General features: G+C 44.5%; 2 protein-coding genes across 6 annotated transcripts in view; one reads left to right on the forward strand and one right to left on the reverse strand.

The window, feature by feature from the left end:
- The window catches only part of LOC105498173 (ubiquitin specific peptidase 30), a 100,684-nt gene that overhangs the window by 63,714 nt on the left and 19,172 nt on the right, over positions 1 to 17,798 (reverse strand). Inside the window, exon 2 of one of the 3 annotated variants that reach the window (XM_011770095.2) lies at positions 1,100 to 1,285. The exons of the other annotated variants lie outside the window; for them this stretch is intronic. Within the exon in view, the coding sequence (XP_011768397.1) occupies positions 1,100 to 1,152 (53 nt within the window). The 5' untranslated portion in view covers positions 1,153 to 1,285. The remainder of the gene's footprint in view (positions 1 to 1,099; positions 1,286 to 17,798) is intronic. 3 annotated transcript variants of the gene reach the window in all.
- SVO (SV2 related protein) overlaps positions 4,500 to 17,798 on the forward strand; it is a 101,363-nt gene continuing 88,064 nt past the window's right edge. The window contains exon 1 of one of the 3 annotated variants that reach the window (XM_011770125.3): positions 4,500 to 4,747. In XM_011770125.3, the coding sequence (XP_011768427.1) occupies positions 4,713 to 4,747 (35 nt within the window). In that variant the 5' untranslated portion in view covers positions 4,500 to 4,712. The remainder of the gene's footprint in view (positions 4,748 to 17,798) is intronic. The other 2 variants (XM_024798101.2, XM_011770115.3) reach the window with 2 other exon arrangements.

Raw genomic sequence — 17,798 nt, forward strand, 5'->3', positions numbered from 1 at the left:
GAGATTGCACCATTGCACACCAGCCTGGGCAACAGAGCCAGATCCTGTTTCAAAAAATTTATTTTAATTAAAAAAATTATTTAAAAGAATCATGGTAATAAGATGCACATGGTTTTAAAAATAAAATAGTACCAAAAGTTTACAATTAAAAAAAAACCTTCAGGCAAGGGTCAGTGGCTCACACCTGTAATGCCAGCACCTTCGGCCAAGGTGGGAGGATCACTTGAGCCCAAGAGTTTGAGATCAGCCTGGGCAATGAAGCAAAACTCCGTCTCTACAAAAATACAAAAATTAGGCAGGTGTGATGGTGCACACTTGTAGACCTAGCTACTTGGGAGGCTGAGGTGGGAGAATCGCTTGAGCTCGGCTGAGTCAGGAGGATTACTGTCCAGGCTGCCGTGAGCTATGATCTCACCACTGCACTCCAGCCTGGGCGACAGAGCAAGACCCCGTCAAAAAAAAAAAAAAAAAAAAAAAAAGTCACTGTTCCACTTCCACCCACCCTCAGTCTTTTAGCTGCTTCTTTTAGTACCTGCAGGCAAATTTCTATATGAGATCTCATTTGGCTAGTTTTTGTTTTCTCAATTTTGGACATGTTCTGTTGATTTCCATAAACTTGATGAGGATTTAGTTTTCCCAATACCATCTTTTTTTCTTATCCTTCATAGGCCAGCTAACATTTTAAGGTAGTAGAAAAGATATTGATTTGGGGGCGGGGGTTGAAGAGAGCAGCATAATGATAAGCACTGTATTAGTCAGAGCTCTCCAGATAGACAAAACCAATGAGATAAAAGATATCTTCATGTAATATAATATATTACATAGATATAAAGATAAGATATCTCTCATATAATACATGGGAGGGCATTTATCAGCAGAATTGGCTGACATAATTAGGGAGGCTGAGAATTTCCACAATAGACCATTTGCAAGCTGGAGACCCTGGGATGCTGGTAGTATGACTCAGGCCAAATTTAAGGGCCCAAAAACCCAAGGGGGCCACATGTGTAAGTCCTGGTTTCTAAAGACTAGAGAGCCTGCAGTTGTGATGCCCAAGGGCAGGAGAAGAAACCACTCTTGGAGCGAGAGATCAACTCACCTTTCCTCTGTTTCTGTTCTGTCTGGGCCTCTAGCTGATTTGACGGTGCTCATTCACACATCGAGGGCAGATTTTACTGCACCATTCGGGGGGCTGAGGTGGGAGGATGGCTTGAGCCTGAAAGGTGGAGGTGGCAATGAGCTGAGATCGCACCACCGCACTCCAGCCTGGATGATAGAGCCAGACCTTGTCTCAAAAAAAAAAAAAAAAAATTAATTAAAATAAATTTAACCATTGCAACAGCTAACACTTATTATGTGCCATCCAAGTGTGTAGTCCTTCACCTGCATTTTATCTTTGATTCTGACCACCGCCCTATGAAGTAGTTACGGTTATTGATCCCGTATTTCTGATGAGGAAATGCAAGCACAGAAAGTTAGACAATCTGCTCAAGGTTACCCACCCAGGGAGAGGTGGAGCTGGGAAGAGAGTCCCAAGGACTGAGCCTGTTCTAACCACTCTCCAGTTCCAGGCTGCAAACTCCCTTTTTCCCTCAAGGGAACTTGACTGGGTCTCTGTTGAACATCAAAAAATACTGATTGGCCAGGTGCGGTGGTGATCACGCCTGTAATCTCAGCACTTTGGGAGGCCGAGGTGGGTGGATCACGAGGTCAGGAGTTCAAGACTAGCCAGGCCAAGAGAGTGAAACCCCACCTTTACTAAAAATACAAAAAAATTAGCCGAGCGTGATGGTGGGCACCTGTAATCCCAGCTACTTGGGAGGCCGAGGCAGAGAATTGCTTGAATCCAGGAGGCGGAAGTAGCAGTGAACCGAGATTGCGGCTCCAGCCTGGGTGACAGAGTGAGACTCTGTCTAAAAAACATACAAACAAACAAACAAACAAAATTCCTGATTAAGGCACATGAGTAGAAGCTGAAATAGGATGATAAAAGGGGGCTATTTATTTATTTATTTAATTTTGAGACAGGGTCTTGCTCTGTCACCCAGGCTGGAGTGCAGTGGTGCGATCTCAGCTCATTGCAACCTCTGCTTCCTGGCTTCAAGCAATTTTCCTGCCTCAGCCTCTAGAGTAGCTGGGACCACAGGTCTGTGCCACCACACCTGGCTGTTTTTTATTTTTAGTGGAGACGAGGTTTTGCCATGTTGGCCAGGCTGGTCTGGAACTCCTGACCTCAAGTGATCCGTCCTCCTCGGCCTCCCAGAGTGTTGCGATTACTGGCGTGAGCCAGGGCGCCCGACCCCTAAGGGGGCTATTTAGAATGAGCGTAATGAATATTCATAGAGCCCTAGAGAGCCCCACCTGACACTAGGATTGAAGGAAAAGGAGGGGTAGTTAAAGCAAAAACCTTCAGAGACATCTGAATCCATCATTGAAAAGGTACCAGATTGTTCAGCTCCCTCTCCCAGCTGTGCAACAATGGGGATACTGACAAGTGTTTGGATTGGATGTCTTTAGATAAGTGTCCACCCTCCTAGCCAATCAGCTGTGGCCAGGAATCATGTGATACCAAATGTAGTGCACAGCAAGGATGGGGGAGAGATTCCTTTAGAAATAAGTGTGGGTAGGACAAATTGTGATTGACTCCAGTATGAGATGAGAAGGAGCCATGAATAAGTTCAAACTACCATTGTGACAGACACATAGTTGTTTCTCCATTAATATTTACTAGATAAATAATACATTGGAACTTGAGTACCACTGTATAATTGGTTTTTCCAACATTCGATTTGTTTAAAGTTATCCAATATTTCAATAATTCCAATTTCTCCTACTATACCCGCAATGGATGGTTTCTTTTGAGACACTCAGAGAAAGCCTAGCACTTAAGGGTGCAGGTTGTGGAGACAGACTGCCTGGATTTTAAGTCTAGATCAACTCTTTCCTGTCTGTGTGACCTCGTGCAAGCAAGTCTACCCTTCTCTGAGCCTTGTTTCCTCATCTTACAAAATTAGGATAAAAATCACACCTGCTCATAGGATTGCAAAGATCAAGGGGACCATGGTGAAGTACATATCCGGGTGCCCGGCACACATTCAATTCAATTTTGGATTTTCAAGTCCTTTTATGGATTTGATGTGAGATTGTTTTCAGTTCTCAGATTGGTTTCCTTGTACCCTCTTCCAACTTCCCCCACCCTTTGTTAAAAATTAAAGAAAAAAAGAAAAAAAAAGTTTCCTTCTTCCTTTAGTTCCTTGTAAGTGTCCATTCAATCGTCATGCTCATAGCTCTTGCCAGCTGCCATCATGGATCATCTTAGTAGTTTTCTGTTGTATAATTTTTCTGCTTTTCTTTTCATTTGTTCACACTTGATCAGGGGTTTTCACTTCATGGTGCTGGGGAGCTTTTAAAAAATACCCTGAGGCCGGGCACAATGACTCACATCTATAATCCTAGCATTTTGGGAGGCCAAGATGGAAGGATTGCTTGAGTCCAAGAGTTCTAGACCCCTGGGCAAAAAAGCAAGACCCCATCTCTACAATAAATAAATTAGCTGGGTATGCTGGCGTAAGCCTGTGATCCTAGCTACTAGGAAGGTTCAGGTGCGAGGATTGCTTTAGCCCAGGTGGTCGGTGCCGTAGTGAGCCATGATCATGCCACTACAACTCCAGCCTGGACAACAGAGCAAGAACTTGTCTCAAAAGTAAATAAATAAACAAATATTGAAAAAATAAAAAAATACCCAGGCTTGGCCTCCACCTCCAGAGAGTTGAGTTCAATTGGTTTGAAATGGAGCCAGGCAATTCTTACATGCAGCCTGAATTGAGAACCATTTATTCAACAAATATTTACGGAGTACCTTCTGCGTGCCAGCCCTGTTCTAGTACTTGGGACACATCAGTGAAACCTCATGGAGCTTAAGTTCTAAAGGGGTCAGGAATTCTAGTGAGAGGTGAGCTAGGGGAACCGTTAAGCTGGCTAGGATCTTGAAGGCAGAGACTTTATTTTATTCATGTTTTTATTCTTCAGGGTCAGGGCTGTAGAATTCACCCAACAACGCTTGTTGAAAGAATGAGTGATCTTTGGTCTTCTCATAACTGACTTACATTTTTCTTTTCTTGATTCATTTCACTAGACCCTTAGCTCCACGATGACAATGACAGGTCGAATTTGTTCTGTCATACCCCCAGTACCTATTACAGTGCCTGGCACATAGGTGCTTAGTAAACAGTACTTAAATGCATGTCTGTATTTGTTATAGCAGCCTGGGTTTCAAAAGTATTATACTGATAACATTAATGAATCCATGCAAATAAACATTTAGACAGGCATGATCAACCAAAGGGTGCTCATTGGTACCCGGACAACCATTTCACAGACTGGTGTGCCCTATAGGCATGCCAGTAATGCACCATCAGCCAGAAAGCCTGTGAACTCCTACGAGCAGAAGGGCTCTCCCTGCCCCCTCTCCCCGCGCAGCTCGCTCTGCCCTCCGCCTCCTCTTCTCCGCCCACTCTCGCCGCGGTCTCCTGGCGGCGGCGGCTTTGTCTCGTGGGCTGGTCCCCAGCGGCTCCCTCCCGGAACAGCTGCTGCTCGAGGGAGGAAGCGGCGCGGGTGCTGTCCAGCATCCCGGTGCTGAAAACCAGGGGGCTCGTCATCCACCACTACCATGTAAGGGCCATGAGAAGGGCTCGTCCTGGCGCAGCGCGGACATGGAGGAGGACTTATTCCAGCTAAGGCAGCTGCCGTGAGTATCATGGGGGCGAGCAAGAGGCAGACAGGCTTTCTTTTAAAAAACGAAAACCTGCAAGGGGGCTGGGGGGTGCATCTCTGCATGGTTTCTTGAATTTAAAGGGAACTGTTTCGGAGGAAGGAATTAGGGCCTGGAGGAGACAAGCCATTTTCCTTCCCCAGCAGCCCAGCCTCTGTATCTCTGACTCAGTTCTATTTATCAGATCTGTCAGGACCTTATGGGGAACCACGGGGGTTATGATTTCCCTTTTAATTGCTCTCAATCCTAAAGGGATTTTGAGATGTGAGCTTTAAGAAAGCATTAGCTGCTGTTTTGAAATGTGGACAGAATTGGTGAGTCTATGCAATGACATCGGTCCTTTCCAGCCCTAATCCTATGCTGTGAAATCCATAATTTTTCTGCAAGGTCTTTTGGAAGGGAATGATACTGATGTTGCAAACTGGTTGATAAAAAACTGGGATGCCTTCCTAGAGGAGAGGGTTGGGCAAAGTCCTGTTGTTTATGAAGTGTGTGAATGAGAGGGCTGTGCACGGTCGGTGAAACCTCTTGCCTTCTTCTGAATGAAAGGTTTTTGTAGCAGCTAGCTAGAGTGAGACTCACCGTTGGAACATCAGGAATATACTCCTTTGAGGATGGGGATTTTTAAGAAAAACCAAATTTGCTCTGAGAATGTGGGGGAAATACCAAGCAACTGAAAGGACACGGGCCTTGTAGAGGGGCTTACAGATTTTTCCTACCTCAAGCAGATAGTGATTTGTTAAGTAAATTCCAAGAGTATGAGAGGGGCATTAAAAAGAACATTGCTGGGGTGGGAGTTGTTTTAATTTTTAGAAGCACTAGCCGTTTGAATGGTAAGAGTAGATTCCCTTTGGGATTGTCAGAAAGGGTAAATTATAGTTAGCATGTGTGTATTTTCTTGACTTTAAAAATGGTGGATTATTTTTTTCTATAAGTTACTGAGGAATTCTCCCAAGTGACTTTTAGTGTGACTGATATAGTTCTCTGAGGCTCTGAGTACTGAAGGGGATTGTAATGTTTACTTTTCAATCAGTGTAAAATTAATTTTCACTAAAATTTTTAATTAATTTAAAATTTGCTTTAAAGCTTTTACTAATTGATCCACAAACAGCATATTTGATTATGTAATACAGCATTATTTCACAAATGCTAGAGCATGTTTAGTTATAATATTCAGAGGTAGATATAACAGTACATAAAAATGTAAAGGTCTGATTACAAATTTCCCAAGGAAAACATACAACTTCTATTATGAATAAATATCATGTTCAAAAATAAAACCATTACCCCCAAATAAAAAATAATTTAATATCATAAATGTGAACTTTGGTTTTCCTGGGATAAATTTTTCAATCATGTCAGACCATGTGAACTTTTCGAAGATTCATGTTTATATAAACTTTGCAAAAGGGTCATGTATATTTAATCTACTGGTATATAGACCTGACATTATCATGACAATTCCTTCTTTAATTAAAAAAAAGCAAAAATAGGAAGTTTTTACTTATTGAAATTTAAAAATTTAGGTTTTTTATAGGAATGTAATACAATGTACCAATAAATAAAGGTAAATAAAGTTCAAAGAGAATCACAGGAATAAAGAGTAAGTCTCCTTTCTTTTCAAACCCCAGTCCTATTTCCCAGAGTTAAGTTTCTTAATTATTCTTTCTGGTGCTTAATAGGCATAAATACATATATTATCTATTAGGCCAAATTGTGTACTGGCTAAGTACATTATCTGTTGAATCAGACATACTTGGATTCAAATCCTTACTCTGCCACTTCCTGGCTGTGTGACTTTAAGTAAGTGACTTAACCTTTCTGAGACTCAGTTTCCTTAGCTACACAATGAGGATCATAACAGTACTTAATTCATAAGGTTATTGTGAAGATCAAATGAGATAATGTATGCTAAAAACTGGGCAGACACAAAGCACTCAATGCATATTAGCTGTTATTATTATTGCATCTGAAAAATCATTTATATAAACAAAATATGTAGGTTTACTGTACTGGACTCCCTCAAAATCTTAATCTGCAAACCCCAAATGACATTTGAATGAAGTCAAAATTAGCCCTGAAATGTGTTGACCTCAATTTCTAAAAAAAGAGTAAGCTAAAAGGAACGGCCACATGAATCTGAGTGGGTTACAAATCACGATTTAGATGTTTTTTAAACCACACCCTTCGTATATTATGCACAGATTGCAGGCAGTAGATTTCCCAAGAGCAATATGGCTAAAAAAATTCAGAGTGCCTTGTAGAGGGTTGGCAAGAGTGGACTTTGGAATAGGCTCAATCCCATGGGAGGCCAAGTGTTAGCAGATTATAAGCCACTAAGTAGTTTACATGGTTGGGGAATGGGGAAAGGGAGTGAGGGTGTCTAAGAAACAGTCCTTCCTTGCACTTGAAGGAACCTTCACACAACTCTGGGGTGGTTCATTTGAGACCACAAAAGACCATTGTTTTTCACATGCTGTCCACTCTGGGACAGCACCACACAGAGGAGATTTGGGAGGCTAACAGTTTGCATCCATTTCTGCCTTTTTGTGTGACCTTGTGCAAATCAGACTTTTCTAGGTCTGTTCTTTCTAGGATGATTTCTTGAAAGCCAGTTAGCAGACATTGATTGATCGATTCATTCATTCATTCATTCATTCATTCATTCATTCATTCATTCATTCACTGAGTTAGATACCATCCTAGGTACAAAGGATTCTACAGCTGAGTAAGGTAGAATGGTTCTTGCGCTTAAGCAACTCACAATCTAGAGCTGCAATGTCCAATAGTACATTTAGCCACTAGCTACATGTGGCTATTTAAATTTAAACTTAAATGAATTTAAAGTATGCAGTTTGTACATGAAATAATTTATATAGTATAATATACAACATAAAATGTATATATAATATACAACATAAAATATGTGGCCAGGTGCGGTGGCTCACGCTTACAATGCCAGCACTTTGGGAGGCCGAGGAGGGTGGATCATTTGAGGTCAGGAGTTTGAGACCAGCCTGACCAACATGGTGAAACGCTGTCTCTACTAAAAATACAAAAAATTAGTCAGGCATAGTAGCACATCCCAGCTATTTCAGAGGCTGAGGCAGGAGAATCACTTGAATCTGGGAGGCAGAGGTTGCAGTGAGCAGAGATTGTGCCACCGCACTGCAGCCTGGGCAACACAGCGAGAGTCCGTCTCAAAAAAATGTGTATACACACACACACACACACACACACACACAATGTAAAATTTAAAAAAATTTGTCCCTCAGTCATACTAACCACATTTCAGATGCTCAATAGCTACATGTGGCTAATGGCTACTATATTGGAAAGCATATGTGTAGGCCAGCAGTCCCCAACATTTTGGCATCAGGGACTGGTTTCTTGGAAAATAATTTTTCCATGGACAGGGGTGGTTAGATAGGGGGATGGGGTTGGGGTTTCAGGATGAAACTGTTCCACCTCAGATCTTCAAGCATTAGATTCTCATAAGGAGCCTGCAACCTAGACCCCTTGCGTGTTCAGTTCACAATAGGGTTTATGCTCCTGTGAGAATCTAATGCCGCTGCTGATTGACAGGAGGCGGAACTCAGGTGGTAATGCTCGCTCATCCACGGCTCACCGTGCAGCCCGGTTCCTAACAGACCAGAGACCATTATGGGTCCTCGGCCCAGGGATTGGGGACCCTGGTCTAGGACATTTCCATAATTGCAGAAAGTTCTATTGGACAGCACAGGTTTGGTAGGAGGGAGGACACTGAACACATCATTGCAAATAATTATGAGAATTGTCTTAAGTGCTATCAAGAACTAGTGCAAGCCTGGGGAATATATTAAGACCTGTTTCTACTGAAAAAAATTTTTCTTAATTAGCCAGGTCTGGTTGCTCATGCCTGTGGCCCCACTATTAGGGAGGCTGAGGCAGGAGGATTGCGTGAGCCTAGGAGGTCAAGGCTGCAGTGAGCCATGATTGTGACACTGCACGCCAGCCTGAGTGACAGAGTGAGATCCTGTCTCAAAATAAATAAATAAATAAATAAAAATAAAAAAAAGAGAATGAATGCGGGGTATGCATAAGGAGACTAGTTTTAGCTGGGAGGAGGTATCAGGGAAGGCTTCCCTGAGGAAGTGACATTTGACCTGATCCTCTGCAGATGTGATTTCAGGAAAAAGAGAAAGGATTAAGAGCATTCCAGGAAGAAGAAACTGTATGGGTAAAAGCCCTGAATTGGGAAAAAAGCTTGGTGTGTCTCAAAATCAACCAATAGATCATTAATGAACAAGTGACTTGGGGGAAAACTGCTGAGGACAACAGGGAGCAGGCCATCCAGGGTCTTGTAGTATATGACAAGAAGTTGGGATGTCATCCTGCATTTGCTGAATCGACTCTCTCCTTTCTTATGAACGCTGTCTTTCAAGATTGAGTTGGGTCCACCATTTTAATGAATCTGCCCCTGGCTTCTGCTGGTTTTAATCAATAGCAGAGGTAAAAATGTGGAAACTGACTCAGGCAGACCTGGGTTCAGACTCTGGCTCTGGCCCTGTCTGGGTGGCCTCGGGCCAAAGCCTTCTCCCCAAGGCTGAGTGCCTATCTGTGAAGTCAGAACAGTGATAATACCTGCAGGGCTGTTGTAAGGATCCGGGAGATAATCACTGGGAAGCTCTCAGCACAGTGCCGGGCTTTGAGTATGGGCTCGATTCATGGTGCTGGTGTTATTTGTTTTCCTCCACTCTGCATTGGTTTCCCTGATCTTCCAACTTATTAGGTAGTAGGAGTGCCTGGAAGCCATAGTCTCCAGTGCAAAACACTAAGAAGATGTCTGGTGTGGTGTGACAGCACATGTCTGAACTTGAATTCTTCCTCCGTCCTCTACCTGCTCCTCTTTCAGCCTCCCCCATCTCAGTTGATGACAATTCCATTTGTCCCATTTGGCCAGAAACTTTGGAGTCAAGTTAGACTCCTCTCTTCCTCCCATTTCACTTTTGTTGTTGTTGTTGTTGTTGAGACAGAGTCTCGCTCTGTCACCCAGGCTGGAGTGCAGTGGCGTGATCTCAGCTCACTGCAGCCTCCGTCTCCCAGGTTCAAGCGATTATCATTGCCACCCCTGTAGCTGGGATTACAGGCACACACCACCGTGCCCAGCTAATTTTTGAATTTTTTTGTAGAGATGGGGTTTTGCCATGTTGGCCAGGCTGGTCACCTGGCTCCAAGTGACCCTTCCGCCTTGGCCCCCCAAAGTGCTGGGATTACAGGCATGAGCCACCACGCCTGGCCCCATTTCACTTTCAGCCCATCAGGAAATCCTTTGGTCCTGCCTTCAACTTACACGCAGGCTCTCACCCATTCTGCTGCGATCCCCTGGTTCAAGTCTCCGTCCTCTCTCACTGGGATTGATTGCAATGATGTCTGTGCTGGTTTTCCTGCTCCTACTCTTGCCTCCCTATAGCCCATTCTCAACCCAGCGGCCAGGGGGATTCTTTAAAAGTCAGATCATGTCCTTCCTTGGCTCAAAACTCTCCCATTGTTCCCATCTCACCTCGTCTCTTTCACTATACTACACATTCATGCTGCTGCTTCCCTGCTGTTCCTCATCCATGCCAGCCAGGCTCCTGCCTCAGGATCCACCCCCTAGAAAGCTCTTCTCCAAGATACCTGCTTCACCCTCATCAAGTCTCAAATGCCACCTTCTCACCAAAGCTTACCCTAATAACTCTCTTTAAATTTGCAGCCCTCTCATATACCCGTTAGGATGGCTACTATCAAAATAAAAAATACCTGAGCTGGGCGCGGTGGCTCAAGCCCGTAATCTCAGCACTTTGGGAGACCAGTGCAGGAGGACTGCTAGAAGCCAAGAACTGTGAGACCAGCCTGGGAAACAAAGCAAGACCCCGTCTCTACCAAAAATTTTGAAAAACCAGCCAGCCATGGTTATGTGTACCTGTAGTCCCAGCTACTTGGGAGGCTGAGGAGGGAAGATTGTTTGAGCTCAGGGTTTTGAGGCTGCAGTGAGCTATGAATGTGGCACCACACTCCAGCCTGGGTGACAGAATGAGACCCTGTCTCAAAAAGAAAGACCAAAAAAATTAGAAAATAACAAGTGTTGGTGAAGATATGGAGAAATTGGAACTTTCGCACACTGTTGGTAAAATATTAAACAGTGTAGCCATTATAGAAAACAGTATGGCAGTTCCTCAAATGTAAAAATAAAAATAATGCTATTTGTCATTGATGGACATTTGGGTCTTTGCTATGAATGTGGCACATATACACCATGGAATACTATGCAACCATAAAAAAGGATGAGTTCATGTCCTTTGTAGGGACATGGATGCAACTGGAAACCATCATTCTCAGCAAACTGTCGCAAGAACAGAAAACCAAACACCACATGTTCCCACTCATAGGTGGGAACTGAACAATGAGATCACTTGGACACAGGAAGGGGAATATCACACACCAGGGCTTGTCATGGGGTTGGGGGGGGGAGGGATAGCATTAGGAGATATACCTAATATAAATGATGAGTTAATGGGTGCAGCACACCAACATGACACATGTATACATATGTAACAAACCTGCATGTTGTGCACATGTACCCTAGAACTTAAAGTATAATAAAAACTTAAAAAAGAATAATGCCATGTGACCCAGTAATTCCACTTCTGGTTATAGATGCAAAATAATGGAAAGCAGGGTGTTGAAGAGATGTTTGTATTTCCATGTTCACAGCAGCATTATTCACTATAGCCAAACATGAAAACAACCCGTGCCCATGAACTGAGGGATGGATGAATAATATTCCATTGTGCAATATTGCTAAAATCTCCTCTCTTAGCAATTTTCGAGAAACAAAATGTGGTCTATCCACATTTGGAGTTTTTTTTTTTTTTTTTTGAGACGGAGTCTCACGCTGTTGCCCAGGCTGGAGTGCAGTGGCGCGATCTTGGCTCACTGCAAGCTCCGCCTCCTGGGTTCACGCCATTCTCCTGCCTCAGCCTCCTGAGTAGCTAGGACTACAGGCGCCCGCCATCGCGCCCGGCTAATTTTTTGTATTTTTAGTAGAGGCGGGGTTTCACTGTGGTCTCGATCTCCTGACCTTGTGATCCGCCCGCCTCGGCCTCCCAAAGTGCTGGGATTACAGGTTTGAGCCACCGCGCCCGGCCAACATTTGGAGTATTATTCAGCCTTAAAAAGGAAGGATATTTGGGCCAGCGCAGTGGCTCACGCCTGTAATCCCAGCACTTTGGAAGGCCGGGGCAGGTGGATCACTTGAGTTCAGGAGTTCAAGACCAGCCTGGCCAACATAGTGAAACCCCATCTCTACTAAAAATGCAAAAATTAGCCAGGTGTGTGGTGGCATGCACCTGTAATCCCAGCTACTCGGGAGGCTGAGACATGAGAATCGCTTGAACCTAAGAGACGGAGGTTGCAATGAGCCGAGCTTGTGCCACGGCACTCCAGCCTGGGCAACAGAGTGGGACTCCGTCTAAAAAAAAAAAAAAAAAAGAAGGAAATCTAGACAGTCCTACAATGCAGATGAAGCTTGCAGACACTGTGCAAGCAAAGCAGCACAAAAAGACAAATACAGTACGATCTCACTTATTTGAGGTGCCTAGAGCAGTCAGATCCATACAGACAGAAAGTAAAATGGTGGTTCCAGGAACTCGGTGGTGGGGTGAGAAGGAATGGGGAGTTGGTGTTTAATGGTACTGAATTTAAATTTAAATTTTGCAAAATGAAAAGAGTTCTGCAGATGGATGATGGTGATGATTGTACAACAATGTGAACATGCTTAATGCCAGGGAACTGTATACTTAAAAATGGTTAAGAATGGGCCAGGCGCAGTGGCTCATGCCTGTAATACCAGCAATTTGGGAGGCTGAGGCAGGCAGATCACTTGAGGCCAGAAGTTCGAGACCAGCCTGGCCAACATGGCGAAAATCGTCTCTGCTAAAAATGCAAAAATTAGCCAGGTGTGGTGGTGTGCACCTTTAATCTCAGCTACTCAGGAGGCTGAGGCATGAGAATCACTTGAAACTGGGAGGTAGAGGTTGCAGTAATCAAAGATCGTGCTACTGCACTCCAGCCTGGGTGACAGAGTGAGACTCTGTCTCAAAAAAAAAAAAAGAAAAAAATAAAGGTTAAGATGGTAAGTTTGATGTTATGTGTATTTAATCACAATTGAAAAAAAGCTACAGCCTTCTTCCTCTATCCTCCAATACCATGTTCTCTTTTTTTCATAGCACGTATTATCTGCTAATAAACTCTATAATTTGTTTATTTATTGTTTAGTGTTTGCCTTCCTTTGTGAGAGTTTCACAAGGGTGGGATCTGATGTATCTCAAGTATGTAGGATATTGCTGTCAGTTTCACCTACTACTGGATTCCAGCATAGACCAATATAGACAGGCCAAATGATTAGGAAAGCTTCATGAATGAAAAACCAGAAAAATCTGTCCATTGGCTGTATTATTTTCCCTGACAGTGGGGCCACTATTAAGTTTTAGCAGCTGCGTAGCCCAGTCTAACTGGAAAGACTAGCTTTGTTTCTTCACATCTACTTTCTGCTTCCTCATATTCCTTTTTTGAGACAGGCTCTCACTCCAGTTGCCCAGGCTCGAGTGCAGTGGCACAATCATGGCTCACAGCAGTCTCAACCTCCTGGGCTCAGTTGATTCTTTCACCTCAACCTCCCGAGTAGCTTGGACTACAGGCACATGACACCACACCTGGCTAATTTTTTGTATTTTTGGTAGAGACAGGGTTTCACTGTGTTGTCCAGGCTGGTCTCAAACTCCTGGGCTCAAACAATCCACCTGCTTTGGCCTCCCAAAGTGCTGGGATTACAGGCTTGAACCACATACATGCCCGTATTTCCTCATTTTCTTAGACGAAATCAGGGAGGTTGGGAGAACAGCAGTTTGAGTTACTGATTACATGAAAACAATTTTTTATTTAATATTTTAAAAATGTTAAATTGACAAATAAAAATTACATATGTATGGTACAGAACATGTTGTTCTGAAATATGTGTAATTGTGAAATGACTAAATCAAGCTAATTAACATATGCGTCATCTCACATCCTTTTTTGTGGTGAGTACACTTAAAATCTCTTTTCTTAGCAATTTTCAAGTATACAGTACTCTAAATTGTTATTAACTATAGTCTCCGTGTTGTACGACAGATCTCTTGAACCTATTTCTCTTGTCTAACTGATTTTTTTTTTTTTTTTCTGAGACAGTCTCACTCTGTTGCCCAGGCTGGAGTACAGTGGCATGATCTCGGCTTACTGCAGCCTCTGCTTCCCAGGCTCAAGCGAATCTCCTGCCTCAACCTCCTGAGTAGCTCGGATTACAGGCACCCGCCACTGCGCCCGGCTAAGTTTTATATTTTTGGTAGAGACGGGGTTTTGCCATGTCAGCCAGGCTGGTCTCGAACTCCTGACCTCAGGTGATTGGCCTGCCTCGGCCTCCCAAAGTGCTGGGATTAGAGGCATGAGCCACTGCGCCCAGACTAATTGAAATTTTTTTTACCTGCAGCAACTCCCTAATTCCTCCAAGCCCCTACCAAGCTCCTGGTAATCACCATTCTACTCTCTGCTTCTATGAGTTTCACTTTTTTAGATTCCACATGTAAGTGAGATCATACAGTATTTGTCTTTCTGTGCCTGGCTTATTTCACTTAACACAATGTCCTCCAGGTTCGTTCATGTTGTTGCAAATGAGTGGATTTCCTTCTCTCTTAAGGCTGAATGGTATTCCATTGTGTATATACCACATTTTCTTGATCCATTCATCTCTTGATGGACACTTAGGTGGATTCCATAGGTTGGTGATTGTGAATAAGGCTGCAATGATCATACGACTATTGCTATTGAAATTGTCCCAGGTAAGCTCTTCGAGCCCATGTTAACTCAGGTAAGGATTTGTGTTTGAGTTCTAGGGGAGAAGCTAGAAGCAGGTTGTGGTTCCTCTGAGAAGATCTCTGCATAGAGACACAGGGCAAGAGGAGGTGGCAAAGGCACACATGAGACTTCCTGCTGGCTCCCATCCCCCTGAGACCGAGTGGGGCCAAAGTAGAGGGAGGATCCCCGGACAAGGAGGAGAGATAGGGCATCATCGTCACCCACTTCAGGCAAAAAGTAGGGAGTTATTGTAATAGCCTGGGCATCCTCCAAGGGAACCCACCATGGCCTTTAAAACCTCACACTTGGCTGGGCATGGTGGCTCACGCCTGTAATCCCAGCACTTTGGGAGGCCGAGGCGGGTGGATCATGAGGTCAGGAGATCGAGACCATCCTGGCTAACACGGCGAAACTCAGTCTCTACTAAAAATAAAAAAAATTAGCCAGGCGTGTGCAGGTGCCTGTAATCCCAGCTACTCAGGAAGCTGAGGCAGGAGAATGGCGTGAACCGAGGAGGCAGAGCTTTCAGTGAGCCGAGATCGCGCCACTGCACTGCCTGGGCAACAGAGCAGGGCTCCATCTCAAAAAAACAAACAAACAAACAAAAAAAACACCTCACACTCAAAGCTGCTCACACTCCTTCATTTCAAAAATGTTTACATTTTATGCCAGCCAGCTTCACTTAAGGAATGTGTGTTTCAATGACTTAAGGGGACTAGTCTGGGCCAGCTGCAGTGGCCCTTGTCTATAATCCCAGCACTTTGGCAGGGGCCAAGATGGGAGGATCTCTTGAGGTCAGGAGTTCGAGACCAGCCTGGCCAACATGGTGAAACCCTGTCTCTATTAAGAGCACAAAAATTAGCCGGGCGTGGTGGTGCACGCCAGTAATCCCAGCTACTCGGGAGGCTGAGGCACAAGAATCGCTTGAACCCGGGAGGCGGAGGTTGAAGTGAGCCAAGATCATGCCACTGCACTCCAGCCTGGATGACAGAGCGAGACTCTGCCTCAAAAAACAAAACAAAAAGTCTCACGCTCAAAGCTGTTCACACCCCTTCACTTCAAAAATGTTTACCTTTTATGCCAGCCAGCTTCACCTCTGAGGAATGTGTGTTTCAGTGACTTAAGGGGAACAGTCTGGGCTAGGTGCAGTGGCTCTTGTCTATAATCCCAGCACTTTGGGAGGCCAAGGCAGGAGAATCACTTGAGCTCAGGAGTTTGAGATCAGCCTGGGCAACGTAGCAAGACTCCCTCTCTAAAAAAATTATCTGGGTGTGGTGCCTGTGGTGACAGCTGCTTGGGATGCTGAGGCAGAAAGATCAATTAAGCCTGGAAGGCTGAGATTGCAGTGAGCTATGATTGCACCGAGCTATGATTGCACCACTGCACTCCAGCCTGGGCGACAAAGTGAGACCCAGTCTGAAAAACAAAACAGAACGAAAACCACAACACTCCGGAGGCCAAAGAAAGAAAGTCTCCCTGAAAAGAGGCCATTGTTCGGGTGGCCTTGGGTCTTAGGGAGGATTATTCCAGGGCTCACTGGCCTAGACAGTGGCTTTACAGCCCCAGCTAAACTCTTCTCTGGGCTGTCTAAAAGAGTTATGCAGATTTGCATGTGATTGATTATATGATCTTGGGCAATTTATTTAACTTCCTTGAGACACAAGGGGGTGCTCGGGTCACCTTTGAGGGCATTTTCAGCTCTACAAGACTGATTCTCAGTTCTCTGAATGAATGTGCCTGGCACCAGCCTGGATCATGGCAGTTATTCTGGTGTATTTATTAACTTATTTATTTGATTACTTTTTTTTTTTTTTTTTTGAGACAGCGTCTCTCTCTGTTGCCAAGGCTGGAGTGCAGTGGCACGATCATGGCTCACTGTAGCTTTTGAACTCCTGCACTCAAGCAATCCTCCCGCCTTGGCTTTCCAAAGTGCTAGACTTTGGAGCTACCCTGTGAGCTACCCTGCCCAGCCTGGTGTGATTATTAATAGTATCTCATTCACTCTTGAACCCAGGGTTTCTCAGCCTCTACACTATTCACGTTCTAGACCAGACAATACTTTGTAGTAGGGGACTGTCCTATGCATTGTAGGATGTTTAGCAGCATTTCTGGCCTCCTCTACCCACCAGATGTCACTCTCACTCCCACCAGTTGTGACCATCAAAGCTGTCTCTAGACATTGCCGATGCTCGTGGGAGACTAAATTGCCCCGGGTGAAAACCACTGCTCTAGGGCTGGGCGCCATGGCTCACACCTGTAAACCCAGCAGTTTGGGAGGCCGAAGCAATCACTTGAGGTCAGGAGTTCGAGACCAGCCTGGCCAACTCTTTTTACAAAAATTAGCTCGGCGTTGTGGTGGATGCCTGTAATCCCAGCTACTCAGGAGGCAGAGGCAGGAGAATCGCTTCAATCCAGGAGGCAGTCACTCATTTCTACAGCATCTTCAGATTTCTCTTTAAGCCTCACTCCTCTGACTTGAGTCATGCTGGCACCCTGTACATGTTCGCTTAACAACGTGTGCATCTTCTGCAATGCTCAAGGTAACTTTGGTAAAAGGCTCGAAGTTCCATGGGGGCGAGAACTCAAATCTGACACAGACAGGGTCCCCTCTGTATGGTTGTTAAATGAACGAGTGGATACATAAGTTACAAAGACAAGGCCAGAAGTGGTGGCTCGCGCCTGTAATCCCAGCTTCTTGGGAGGCCAAGGCAGGCTGATTATCTGTGGTCAGGAGTTTGAGACCAGCCTGGCCAACATGGCAAAACCCTGTTTCTACTAAAAATACAAAAATTAGCCAGGCGTTGTGGCTTGTGCCTTTAATCCCAGCTACTCGGGAGGCTGAAGAATGAGAATCTCTTGAACCCGGGAGGCAGACGCTGCAGTGAGCGGAGATCATGCCAATGCACTCCAGCCTGGGCGACAGAGCGAGACTCTATCTCAAAAAAAAAAAAAAAAAAAAAGGAAAAGTTACAAAGACAAATGACCCTGAAAGTTGCAGCACAGGCCTTTTGGTCCTCCAATAGGAAGAGTAACCCTCTCCTCTCTGCACAGGCCATGTCAGAGAATGAGTAAGTGTGTGCGCGCTCAACTCAGGCAGAGCTGGTTTTGGATCCTG

The sequence above is a fragment of the Macaca nemestrina genome, chromosome 10 (assembly GCF_043159975.1).
Source record: "Macaca nemestrina isolate mMacNem1 chromosome 10, mMacNem.hap1, whole genome shotgun sequence".
Classification (NCBI taxonomy): Eukaryota; Metazoa; Chordata; class Mammalia; order Primates; family Cercopithecidae; genus Macaca; species Macaca nemestrina.